At 36.4% G+C, this 12,497-nt stretch overlaps 1 protein-coding gene across 4 annotated transcripts in view; it reads right to left on the bottom strand.

Moving 5' to 3' along the window:
* The window catches only part of BDP1 (BDP1 general transcription factor IIIB subunit), a 102,034-nt gene that overhangs the window by 66,367 nt on the left and 23,170 nt on the right, over positions 1-12,497 (bottom strand). For all 4 annotated transcript variants that reach the window (XM_074204211.1, XM_074204212.1, XM_074204213.1 and 1 more), the window contains 3 exons: positions 10,397-10,451; positions 5,923-6,069; positions 392-670 (listed from right to left, as the gene is read on the bottom strand). In XM_074204211.1, the coding sequence (XP_074060312.1) occupies positions 392-670; positions 5,923-6,069; positions 10,397-10,451 (481 nt within the window). The remainder of the gene's footprint in view (positions 1-391; positions 671-5,922; positions 6,070-10,396; positions 10,452-12,497) is intronic.

Genomic DNA, 12,497 nt, shown 5'->3' with positions numbered 1-12,497 from the left:
AAAAAGCACTAGTTGTCATAAAGACAACTTTTAAGTTACAGCTCTGCTATTCAGTAGGTGTTAAGACATAGTAAATCACTTAATATTTTTGCATTAGTTTCCTTATCTATAAAGTAAGAATGATACTGCTCTATATCTAGAATTTTGCCTTGCCATAGCAATCAGTAGGCAAAAACATACGAGTTCTAATCAGTATTATTATTCTTCCAATGAAAACCATCTTCTAATTTCAATTCATTTCAATCAAAATAATAAATAATTTGAGTCATGAATATTTGACAATCTGACAAAAATTCAAAAGTAAAATAAAATCAAAAAGTTCAGTTGCAAAATAAGTACTGCATAATCTTTTACTTTATTATATAGATTTCTGCTTTAAAATATCACTTACTTTTATTGGGTTTTTCTCCTTTAGAAGTGTCTGAGGGGTCAGTAGACTCTTTTGAAATATTTTCCACTTCTTGCTCATCAGTGTCATCCTTTTTCTTCCTTTTCCGTTTCTTTCTGTTTACAAGTGATTCTGATATAGTCTGTCCTGTGATATTCAAAGACTGGTCATTCTCTTTCTCAACAGTCTCAGCATCCACTTCAGTTCCTTCCATGTCTGAAATTCTACTATTTGGAGAACCATCTGGGTCATCCTCCACTTCACCACTGGCAACTCTATTCACTAAAAACAAAAACATATTTGAATTGTCTATTTTTCCTTTTAAATTATAATATTTTTAAAGGCAGACTAATAACCAACTTTAAAGGAAAGATAAAGATAAAACAATGAAATAATATAAAAATGAAGTTTAGAGTATAAAAAGTATAGAAAAGGGAAAGAGGACAAATGAAAAATTAAATCAGATCTTCTCTACATCAGAACAGTGAACACAATTTAAAGACGCTGGAAACATGTTCTTATGAGTAGACTTGAGGCTTATGATCCTATGAACTAAGAATGTTCTAAAGAACTTGGTAAATCAGAATTTGAAGAATTATTTTAGAATTTATTATGGCAGAATTGAAGTTACTTTTTTCCCATCTGGTATAGATGGCAAGTTAAAAATAGTTAAGAATTATATACTGTATCTGGTCTCAGACACTTAATAATTACCTAGCTGTGTGGCCTTGGACAAGCCACTTAAGCCCATTTGCCTTGCAAAAAAACCTAAAAAACAAAACAAAACTAAAAAAGGAATTATACTGTGAGGTCTGGATGCAGTCTATTCTAAGCATTAAGGAGATAGAGATGTTCTGTCAAGAAAGTTTGAAAGGAAAGATAAAATATAATAAGGGTAATAGGGAGAGAAAAGCAGATTGGACTCTAGTTGCAAAGAAAATTTTTAATCAATATAAAAAAAATCACCCACTAAAAATAACAACAAATTACTGTGAAATGGAGTATGGAGGGGGCGGGGCCAAGATGGTGACAGGAGAGGACTGTCTCTCAGTTGCTCTGGAGCAAAACTTATAAACTAAGGACTCTAACTACATTTTCGAGAGACAGAAGAGGGATCCAGTGATGCAATTCTCCAACCCAAGGTAACCTGGAAAAGAGAGGAAAGGCTCGGTTCCACGGGATCAGAGGGGTGGCCCACCAGAGCAAAAACAACTTCAGCCTCCGGGAGGCAGCCCCAGGGCTCACAGCAGTGAGGGCAATTTCCTTACCTACACCCTGGGGAGCACCAGACACAACTTGGGGGAACAGTGGGGGGACCTCTGCCAGAGCGAGCATGTGAAGCCCTGGCCCCAGGGCACACAGCCAGCAGCATGACCAGGGCAGCCCAGATCCAGGAACCAGAAGCAGGCAGAGCCAGTAAGCAGGAGGCCCCAGGGCATGAGCCCATTGAGCCAAGCGCAGGGAGTGAAGAAAGAGAATGAGGAGCTCTGTCCACTGCCCCTGGAACAGGATTCTGGGGTTCTGACCACATTCAGATCCAGACCCTGATTGCAGTCTAGGAACCCCCCCCCACCTCAGCCCTGTGGTAGAGGGGGGCGCTTATGGTCTTTCACAAACCAGGAGGGAGGACAGAGCCTCACACTCTGAGATCCTTGTGGGAGTGTCTCAAAAGCTCAGGAAGCACCCCAAAACCAGGCTCAGGCTGGGAAAATGAGTAAGCAGAGAAAAAAGAGGTACACAACTAAGAAATACTTTGCCTGTGATCTCAAGAAGAATCAAAACACTCAGTCTGAGGATGAGGAGGTATAAGCTCCTGCATCTACAGGCTTCAAGAAAAACAGAAATTGGGCTCAGGCCATGACAGAGCTCAAAAGACTTTGAAAGGCAAGTGAGGGAGATAAAGGAAAAATTGGGAAAAGAAATGAGAGAGATGCAAGAAAAACATGAAAATGAAGTCAGCAGCTTAGTTAAGGAGATCCAAAAAAATGTTGAAGAAAATAACATGTTAAAAACCAGCATAGGTCAAATGGATAAAACAGTTCAAAAAAGTTATTGAGGAGAAGAATGCTTTAAAAAGCGAATTTGCCAGATGGAAAAGGAGATAAGAAAGCTCTCTGAGGAAAACAAATCCTTCAGACAAAGAATAGAACTCAGGAAGATTGCTGATGAGAAATCAGGACTCAGTACTTCAAAACCAAAAGAATGAAAAATTAGAAGAAAATGTGAAACATCTTATTGAAAAAACAACTGATATGGAAAACAGATTTAGGAAAGATAATTTAAGAATTATTGGAATAACTGAAAGTCATGATCAGGAAAAGAGCCTTGACATCATTTTCAAAGAATTATTACAGGAAAATTGCCCTGATGTCCTAGAAGCAGAGGGCAAAATAGAAATGGAGAGAATCCACCGATCTCCCCGAGAAAGAGACCCAAAAAAAACTCCAACACCCAGGAATATTATAGCCAAGCTCCAGAACTCCCAAGTCAGAAAATATTACAAGAGCCATAAGGACACAATTCAAATACCATGGAGCTGCAGTCAGGATCTCACAGGACTTAGCAGCAACTATATTAAAAGCTCATAGGGCTTGGAATATAATATTCCAGAAGGCAAAAGAGCTTAGAATGCAACTGAGAATCAACTACCCAGCAAAACTGAATATCCTCTACCAGGGAAAAAGATGGGACTTTTTTTTTTTTAAGATTTTTGCAAGGCAAATGGGGTTAAGTGGCTTGCTCAAGACCACACAGCTAGGTAATCATTAAGGGTCTGAGGCCGGATTTGAACCTAGGTACACCTGACTCCAGGGCCAGTGTGCTTTATCCACTGTGCCACCTAGCTGCCTCAAAAAGATGGGACTTTCAATGAACCAGGGAAATTTCAAATGTTCCTGTTGGAATAGCCATAGCTGAACAGAAGGTTTGATCTTCAAATACAGGACTCATAGAGAGTGGAGGAGAAGAGGAAAATATGAGGGACCTGATGATGAACTACATGTATTCTTGTATAGAAAAATGATACCAATAATACTCATATGAACCTTCTTCATTTAATAGAGCAGGTAGAAGGAGCTTTTATAGATGAAGCACAGGAGAAAACTGAATTTGAAGATAAACTGTGATATAAAAATGGAGTCAATAGATAAAAGGGAAATGTAATGGGAGAAAAAAAGGAGAGGGGGGAATAGGCTAAGATATTTCATATAATAAAATTTTTCTTTATTACAATGAGCTACTGCAATGATATGGAAGGGGGAAGGCAAGGGGGAATGAGGGAATCTTTGCTCTCATCAGAGGTGGCTAGGAGAGGAAACAGCATATAAACTCAATGGAGTACAGACATCTGGAGTAAGAAGGAGAGAAGGGGGACAGGGGGAAGGGGCGGGGGGGGGGATGTGAGTGATGGAGGAGAGGATGGACCATGGGGGGAAAGTGGTAAGATATAACACATTTTCTTTTTTACTTCTTGTAAGGGGCTGGGATTGGATGGTCTGTCCGGGACCATAGGGCCAGGTGGATGCTGGGTAAGGGGTGGTATGTGGGTTTGGGGCCTCTTGGCCCCAGGGCTGGGGATCTATCTGCTGCACCACTCAGCTACCCTACAGCAGACTCAGAGTGAAAGGAGAGAGAAAATATAGTACATGGTAGTGGAGAAATACAAAAGGAGGGAGTTTGTGATCAGCAATGGCAATGGTAGAAAAATATGGAAAGAACTTTTGTGATGGACTTATCCTAAAGAATGTGATCCAACCTGCGACAGAGCTGATGGTGTTACAATACAGACTGAAGCAAATTTTTTACTATTATTTTCTGGGGGGGGGGGGGGGTTGCAGGGCAAATGGGACTGGGTGGCTTGCCTAGGGACGCACAGCTGGGTGATTTTTGGGTGTCTGAGGCCAGATTTGAACCTGAATGCTCATGGCTCAAGGGCCAGTGATCTGTCTGCCACCCAGTCACCCCTACAATTATTATTATAATTACTATTTTATTTTATTTTGGGTTTGGCTTTTTTTTGGTTTTGTAGGGCAATGGGGTTGGCATGGCTTCCATGGGGTCACACAGCTGGGTGATTGTTGGGTGTCTGGGGCTGGATTTGGGCTCAGGTGCTCCTGGCTCCAGGGCCAGTGCTCCATCTACTGCACCACCTGCCCATACCTATTATTATTATTATTATTATTGTTAATTTTTTTCTCTTCCCCTTACCTTATCGCTTACACGGGTCTATATTTTCTTGGGGGGAAAGGGTATTATTTTTACTCTCAAACAAGAATATTTTAGTAATGTATAAAAAACATTTGTACAAAATAAGAATAAATAAATAAATGGGGGGATAAATAAATAATTAGAGTCAATGAAAAAAAGAAATAAAGTAAATTCCAAAAAAAATTACCTTAATTTTGCCTAATATTAAAGATATTTGTAAGAAAAAAAAAAGAAATGGAGTATGATGGTTGCATTACTATTTTCAAAAAGATATTAACAACAAAGAGGAAAAAGCACTAAATTTAGCCCTAACTCTATTACTGACTAGCTAGTAGTTTGACTTTGGTTGTCACTTAAGCTCACCATTCTCAAATTCCTCAGGTGTAAAATGACAAAGCAACCTTCAAGCTCTAAGATCCTATGATTGCACTATTTTAGTAGTATATACTATAGAAGGAAGATTTAAGAGATGTAGATAAGAAAATATAAATATTCATGCTTATATAATAAGAACTTCATGTAGAAATAATTTTCCATCAAAAAACAAAATTGCCTTTCAATACTAGAAATACTCAAATGCATTAAGGGCATAAAATAGATCTCCTAAAATAAAGATAACTGGATTTTTATTAAAAAATAAATGAGAGGGGCAGCTAGGTGGCACAGTAGATAGAGCACCGGCCCTGGAGTCAGGAATACCTGAGTTCAAATCCGGCCTCAGACACTTCATAATTACCTAACTGTGTTGCCTTGGGCAAGCCACTTAACCCCATTTGCCTTGCAAAATCCTTTAAAAAAAAAAAAAAGTAAATGAGAGGAGTACCTAAGTGGCACAGTGGATAGAGCACTGGAGGACCTGAATTCAAATCCAGCCACAGACACTTAATAATTATCTAGCTGTGTGGCCTTGGGCAAGTCACTAAACCCCATTGCCTTAAATACAATTTAATTTTTTTTAAAAAAAGGAAATTAGAATATACAAAATAATTCAGACTGCCTTTACACTGGAAATCAGTATTAAGTACTATGACATAATATTAACTGGGCCTACATAGATAGCATATATCACCCAATATACTCCAGGTTTCTTAGAATGAAACTAAAGAATATATAAGTAGCAAGAGCCTCTTGATGCAGAATTCCAAAAAATATTTAAGGAACAGTTCCTATACAGATTGCTACTCATAAATAACTATGAAGTTGAAGAAAAATCAATTATCCTTTGGTTTTTGAGGTTCCCAACTTATAGAAGCACATATAAAATGCCAAGAATTATTGAGAATAAAGATAAATTAATATTATTTCATACTCTCATTTACAACAAATACCATTTTGTTTTTTTCGAGGTCTAGAAGACTTCTTCTTCTCTTTTGTATTTTGACTTTTAACAGTTTTCTGTTTTCGTTTCTCCTCTTCAGCAAGGACCTTCTCAAGCAAACGAGCAAAGAAATTGAAGTCAAAGGGGCGTTTCTCTTCTGTTCAAAATAAAATGTAATAAAAAAATAAAATAAAATATAATGTAAAAAGCATTTCTAGTCATGGTTTCCAAAATAACCTAAAAGTTAGAATACCTTATCTTGTAACCTCAGGACATGCCAAGAAGCCTATTCAGGATCTTCCTGCTACTATCAGCCTCATAATACATAGGAAATGCAAACCCAATATTGACAAAAATCAACCAAGAGGTAGATTGACTAGAGTGCAGTCTGAGAAACCTATTGTGTGACCCTACACAAGTCTCGTTTGCCTCAATTTCCACCCAATGTTGTTGTGAAGATCAAAATAAAAACTATCTGTAAAGCAAATATGCTAAAATAGGTTTATCAATGTGTGTATGTGTATATAATTGTGTATGCATATATTTATATACATATACATGTATGCACACACAATATTTATGCGTAGAATATGATACTTATTATTGTTAATTATTACTACCTCCACAACTACAACCACCATTATCATCATCAACATCACTATTAAATCCCTTTCAGCAGCACTGGAAACAATAGACAAATGAATGGAACTACAAACCATCAAGGCATGCATCCAAAGCAGTGACATTAAAAGACTCATAGGTAGGATTCCAAGGATTTATAGGAAGATCTGGAAAGGACAACAAAATATCCTGATCCAAATTCTGAGTAAGTTTTGATGCTTTATATATTTAATTGCTGTGAGCTTAGAGGCTAGTCTTAAAAAAAAGAAGTAAATTTGACCTAAGAAAAAAGTTGGTGCATCACAAGAAGTCAACCACCACCCTATATCTTTATAAAATCTTCAATATCGGACATCCTAGGTAAGGCTCAGGACTAGGTCTATAGTATCTCTATTAGTCTATTATTTTGAGTCAATTCCAAAAGTTCGTGACAGGTTTTATTGCAGCCAGATTAAATCAGATGAACTGAATCTGAATCCCAATTTTGCTATTTACTAGTACCCTCATGTCAACTTCTCTAGGTTTCAGTTCCTTACCTGTAAAATAAGAAAACGAGACTACAAGCCAAATAAAATTCATAGAAATTGTGCATGTTTAAAAATGTTGTATAACAAATTTAGATCTAAAAAAAGACTTAAAAACACAATTTACTGATGGCTTCTCTCCACATCACAGTCATTTCAACATTATTTCTTTACAGACTCTTCCTTTGTGATAAAAGAAAAACAATTAAGCAAAAATAATTGATAAGGAACCTTGTTTTGTTTTTTTAGTTTTGCAAGGCAATGGGGGTTAAGTGGCTTGCCCAAGGCCACACAGCTAGATAATTATTAAGTGTCTGAGGCTGGATTTGAACTCAGGTACTCCTGACTCCAAGGTTGGTGCTCTATCCACTGCGCCACCTAGCCACCCCTGGAAACTTGTTCTGACAATGAAACAATATTCTGTCATATTTGCCTGTTACTTTTTTTTCATGATGGAAAAGGTAAGTCGGGCTTCAGTGGTTGACTTTCTTTTAGTGATATTTTCACTTACATTGCTATAATGACTGTATCATCTCCTTATTCTATATTAGTTCATATCTATCTTTCTAAATTCCTCTTAATTCCTCACCTTTATACATCATTTCCTTCTGTACCAAATTATTATTTTTTCAACTGTGGCAAATTTCACAAAACCTCCATTTGAAATAGACCTGAGATCACCAACCTGAGCAGAATTCTCTTAAGACTGAAAACCTTCAGTAAAAAGAAATTCACTATCTCTTGAAGTAGCCTATTCTGCTCTGGGATATCTTTAATATATATAAGGAAATATTTCTTAACAGTTAGCCAAAATTTTGTCTCTCAAAAACTTTCATGCATTTCTCCTACCTGTGTCTTCTGAGGCAAAGGAGAAAAAGACTGATACCTAACAAGACAACCTTTCAAACACTTTAATATAACTACAATGTTGCCCTTGTTCTCTGTAGGCTTAACATCTCCAGTTCATTCAAATGATAAGGCTTGAGCTCCAGTTAGTTGTCCTCCAGGTTATCTCTCCTTTACACACGTGAGTTTGTGATTGTCTCATCATTAAAATGAGGCACTCAGAACTAACTTGATATTCTACATCTTCCTTGACTAAGGTAACCTGAGACTGTGTTCAGTTTTTTGGTTGCTCTGTCATGTTACTGATCAAAGTGAATTTGTAGTCCACGATAATTTCACATCTCACAACCTGCTGCTCACTTCCCCAAGCCTGAACTATGCAACTAATTTTTATAATCCAAGGTAAGGCTATTCATCCCTATTAAATTTCAACTAATTAGATCTGTTCCATCAATCCTAGAGATCTTTTTGAGATCTAGGCTTTATCATCAACATAATTTCCCATATTCTTTCTAGCTTTATGAGATCTCAAATTAAATAAGCATAGATAGCACTGATGTCTTTTTTTTTGTGCAAAGAGATTATTGTTATTGAATTTTTTCCCCAATCTCACTTCCCTCCCACTACCTCCCATAAAAAGCAACTTCTGCCATTGTTTCAGTGCTACACATTGATCAAAATTGAATGTGTTGAGAGAGAAATCATATCCTTAAGGAAAAAATAAAATACAAGAGACAGCAAAAATACAAAAAATAGCTTTTTTTTTTTAAGATTAAAGGAAATATGGGGGCAGCTAGGTAGCACAGTGGATAGAGTACTGGCCCTGGAGTCAGGAGTACCTGAGTTCAAATCCGGCTTCAGACACTTTAATGATTACCTAGCTGTGTGGCCTTGGACAAGCCACTTAACCCCATTTGCCTTGAAATAAACCTAAAAAAAATTAATTAAAGGTAATAGTCTTTGGTCTTTGTTTGAACTCCACAATTCTTTCTTTGAATACAGATGGTATTCTCCATGGTTGCTCCCTTAATGCCCTAAAGTGGAAGAGACAAGATCATAGCCATCATACACATAAACTAAGATGAGTCATGATGGACAGTTAATAAATCTGGGTGTGCCAAGTCCAAGGACAAATCCTTCAAAAGACCAGCCCGCTGCCTTCTCCTGCCATGGTCTGAATGAGATTGTACCTAAGGTTCCAAGTTTCTCTAGTTGTATTCTTCCATTGTTGTGCCTAACCCAAGTATATCATATTAAGCCTTAAACCTAACACAACCCTTCCATTAATTAAAAGGTACTATAATGGAGTAGGTAGGTGGTCTAGTGGATACAGCACCGGCCCTGGTGTCAGAAGTACTTGAATTCAAATCCGGCCTCAGAAACTTAATAATTGCCTAGCTGTGTGATCTTGGGCAAGTCACTTAACCCCCATTACCTTGCAAAAAAAAACAAAAAGGGGGGGGGAAAGGTACTATAATGGTCCACTGACTTTACATTACTGACCTTAAAAAACCCCACACCAAATTTAATGAACTTGCAAACCAAGTAGTAATTTAATACTGATATTATACAACACTCCTGATGAACATGATTTTCTTTGACAGAAGGACCATAATAAAAACTTAAAGAAAAGTGAGGTTAAGATTAAAAGTATTTTAAATGTTTAGCATCTCTGTAGTTTTCCTATGTGGTAATCTTTCTTTTTTAAGGTTTTTTTGCAAGGCAAATGGGATTAAGTGTCTGAGACCAGATTTGAACCCAAGTACTCCTGACTCCAGGGCCGGTGCTTTATCCACTGTGCCATCTAGCCACCCCTGTGGTACACTTTCAATAAGGAAAAAAATTATAGATAAAACAACAAATTAGAGACGAACCTTAAATATCAAATAGTATGTAAGAGAAATAGTAAACATTCATATAAAAGAGAAAAAACTGACATTAAAACCTAGTGATGTTGGGACCACCATTCTTTCTTCAATTAAAGGGGAGATAATTTCTATTGCACTTATCTTTTTATGTGAATGATTAATACTTTTGTACTTAGATACTGGTAAGTACCAGGTAGTATAAAACAGGGAAACAAATTCCAAATAGCTTTGGTTCATCCCACAGTGTTCAATCCTTACTGACTTTCAACCTCCTAGATTCTGTATTCTCTGTCAACCATAATATGGTACGTGCCTATTTTTATCATATGTTCACAGACCTCCTTAAATCTGAATCATGTTTCCATAGAGTCAAGATATTTATCTTCTCTAATCAGTCTTAATTTGAATGACATGTTTTCTGCCAAGGTCTGGACCATGTGCTAAGTATTTTTATGTTTACCATGAGTTTTGGGCTTGGACTCTCCTAGATAGCTATATTCCAGTAGAGCTCCAGCTTGACAATAACAAAAAAGTCCACTTTGAAATAAAATGAATAAAAATATATAAGGCTTATTACAAGACTCTCCAAATAATATTTATTCTTTTTAAAAGTTAGGATACTTACGGAATGCTTTGTCAATTCTCCACCCATTTGCTTTTTCCTCACGTTTAAATTTATTCTGTAAAAAATAAAATTCATCTATAATTTTTCTTCACTAGAAAGAATGCTAAAATGGGACAGAGTAGAATTTGTATTTGATGACCTTTAACATCCTTTACAACTCTAGATCTTAAGAGACTATGAGGTTGTCAAAGAAAAAAAAGATCTATCTATAAAGGAAAAGAGGAAAAGAAGGAATTTTTATCAGAAAAATAAAGAGTTCAGATGGGACCTGAAAATGTATAAGACTGTGATAGATGGAGATAGAGGAAAGGGAAAACCCAAGCTCAAAGTAAATGAAGAGGTGGGGGAAAAGCTGTGAATATTGAAGGAATGACAAGTGATAAAATTTATCAGAAGCATTGAAGAGTAGTAATAGGAAAAAAAAAATTGGAATATAGATTTCCAAACAGAAAACAGCATGAGCAAAGTTTTGCTTGACAAAACTGAGAGATGAATCTCAAGACTTTAGATCTAAAGGCAGCATTATCAGTGAAGTTCTGAAGGTCAGCTTAGTGGACTAGGATATAGAACAACCAGCCCTGGAGATCAGGGAGACCTGAGTTCAAGACTGGATTAAGACACTAGTTGTGTGACCCTGTTGAGCAAGTCACTTAACCCTAATTTATCCCCAACCTCAATCTCCTATGGAAAGTATTAACAATAGGCCTGAACTAGTATGACAAAAATGGGAAGAAAAAAGAAGCAATGGTTTAGAGGATTACTATGGACATATGATTTAACAGGACTTAACAAGTGGCAGGATGAGAAGAAAAAGAGGAAAGAATCAATAAAGACTATTTAGTTAGAAAAACAGAAAAATAACTGTTATTAAAAAAATAGAAAACTCAGAAAAAGCTGTTAAGTAAATAAAGAACACCTAGACAAAAATGTCTAGCTTATCACAGAAGACTAGCTATAGAATTAATTTAATATGTGTCCTTCCAAAAGGTTACTGTAAAAGCAGGCAATACCACAATAGTGACCCTCAAAGACCCTTCCTCTTATACACATGTATTGAAATATTGAATAAAAAGGTTAGAATCTTCTAAAAAAAAATTACTACAAGTAAAAATGACATCCCACCTTAGCTTGAGGGAAATAGTACAGATAACAGATACCAGAACACACTCTTCTCCAGATTTGGAAGTGATGTTAAGGTTGGCTTTAATGACTTAGGATGATAACAGCAAAGATAACTGGAACAGGGGTTAGGCCCCAGAATTTTGGTAGAAAGTGTCTTAGTAGACTCAAAACTATTCATCTACTGTAAAACATAAATATAAAACTCAAATTTGAAAGACAGAAGGGAAAAATTAAAACTATAAGGGACATGAAATGAGGAAACTTGGCTTCAAATGCCACATGTCACTTCCTCATGTTGTTACTATGGGCAAGTCATTTAACATCTCTGAGCTCCAATAAAGAAAATGTATGCAACATTTGTAAAAGAGTAGAATTAGTAACTGAAGTACTTAACTCACATGGCTGTTGTGACAATCAAACAAAATAAACAAAGTGCTACCTCAATACCAACTATATATAGTAGTAAAAGCTACATAACTCTTTTGTCAACTAAACTTGTTTACATAATACACTTTCTGGGAGGGGTGGAGAAGCAATCAGGGTTAAGTGTATTCGAATAGGATCACTCAACTAGTAAGTGTCAAATGTCTGAAACTGAATTTGAACTCAGGTCCTCCTCACTCCAAGGCCAACTATAATATGTATTTTCAAACAGGGCTGTCAAAAATGCCCTCCCCCCCGGCCCCATATGACACATGACAATTTTATGTAGCCACCTGTGGGTTTACTAAATGTTTTAGTAAACAAAGCCAAGCTACTGCAGAGCTCTCACTAAAACAGAAATCAAAATATATTGTCTATTTTTTCAATAAAAACTTTTAAAAGTTAGGTTGGACACTCCTGTTTTAAAGATTGAGAAACATGCTTTTGCTATTACAAAGAGCAAATGTAAAACAAAGTAATGAACTGAAACAAAAAAAGAAACAAGAATCAAATTTAATAGGAAAACATGCTAAATATTTTCCTGATTACAACCACA

The sequence above is a fragment of the Macrotis lagotis genome, chromosome X (genome assembly GCF_037893015.1).
Source record: "Macrotis lagotis isolate mMagLag1 chromosome X, bilby.v1.9.chrom.fasta, whole genome shotgun sequence".
Classification (NCBI taxonomy): domain Eukaryota; kingdom Metazoa; phylum Chordata; class Mammalia; order Peramelemorphia; family Peramelidae; genus Macrotis; species Macrotis lagotis.
This window is presented reverse-complemented; position numbering and strand designations above follow the sequence as displayed.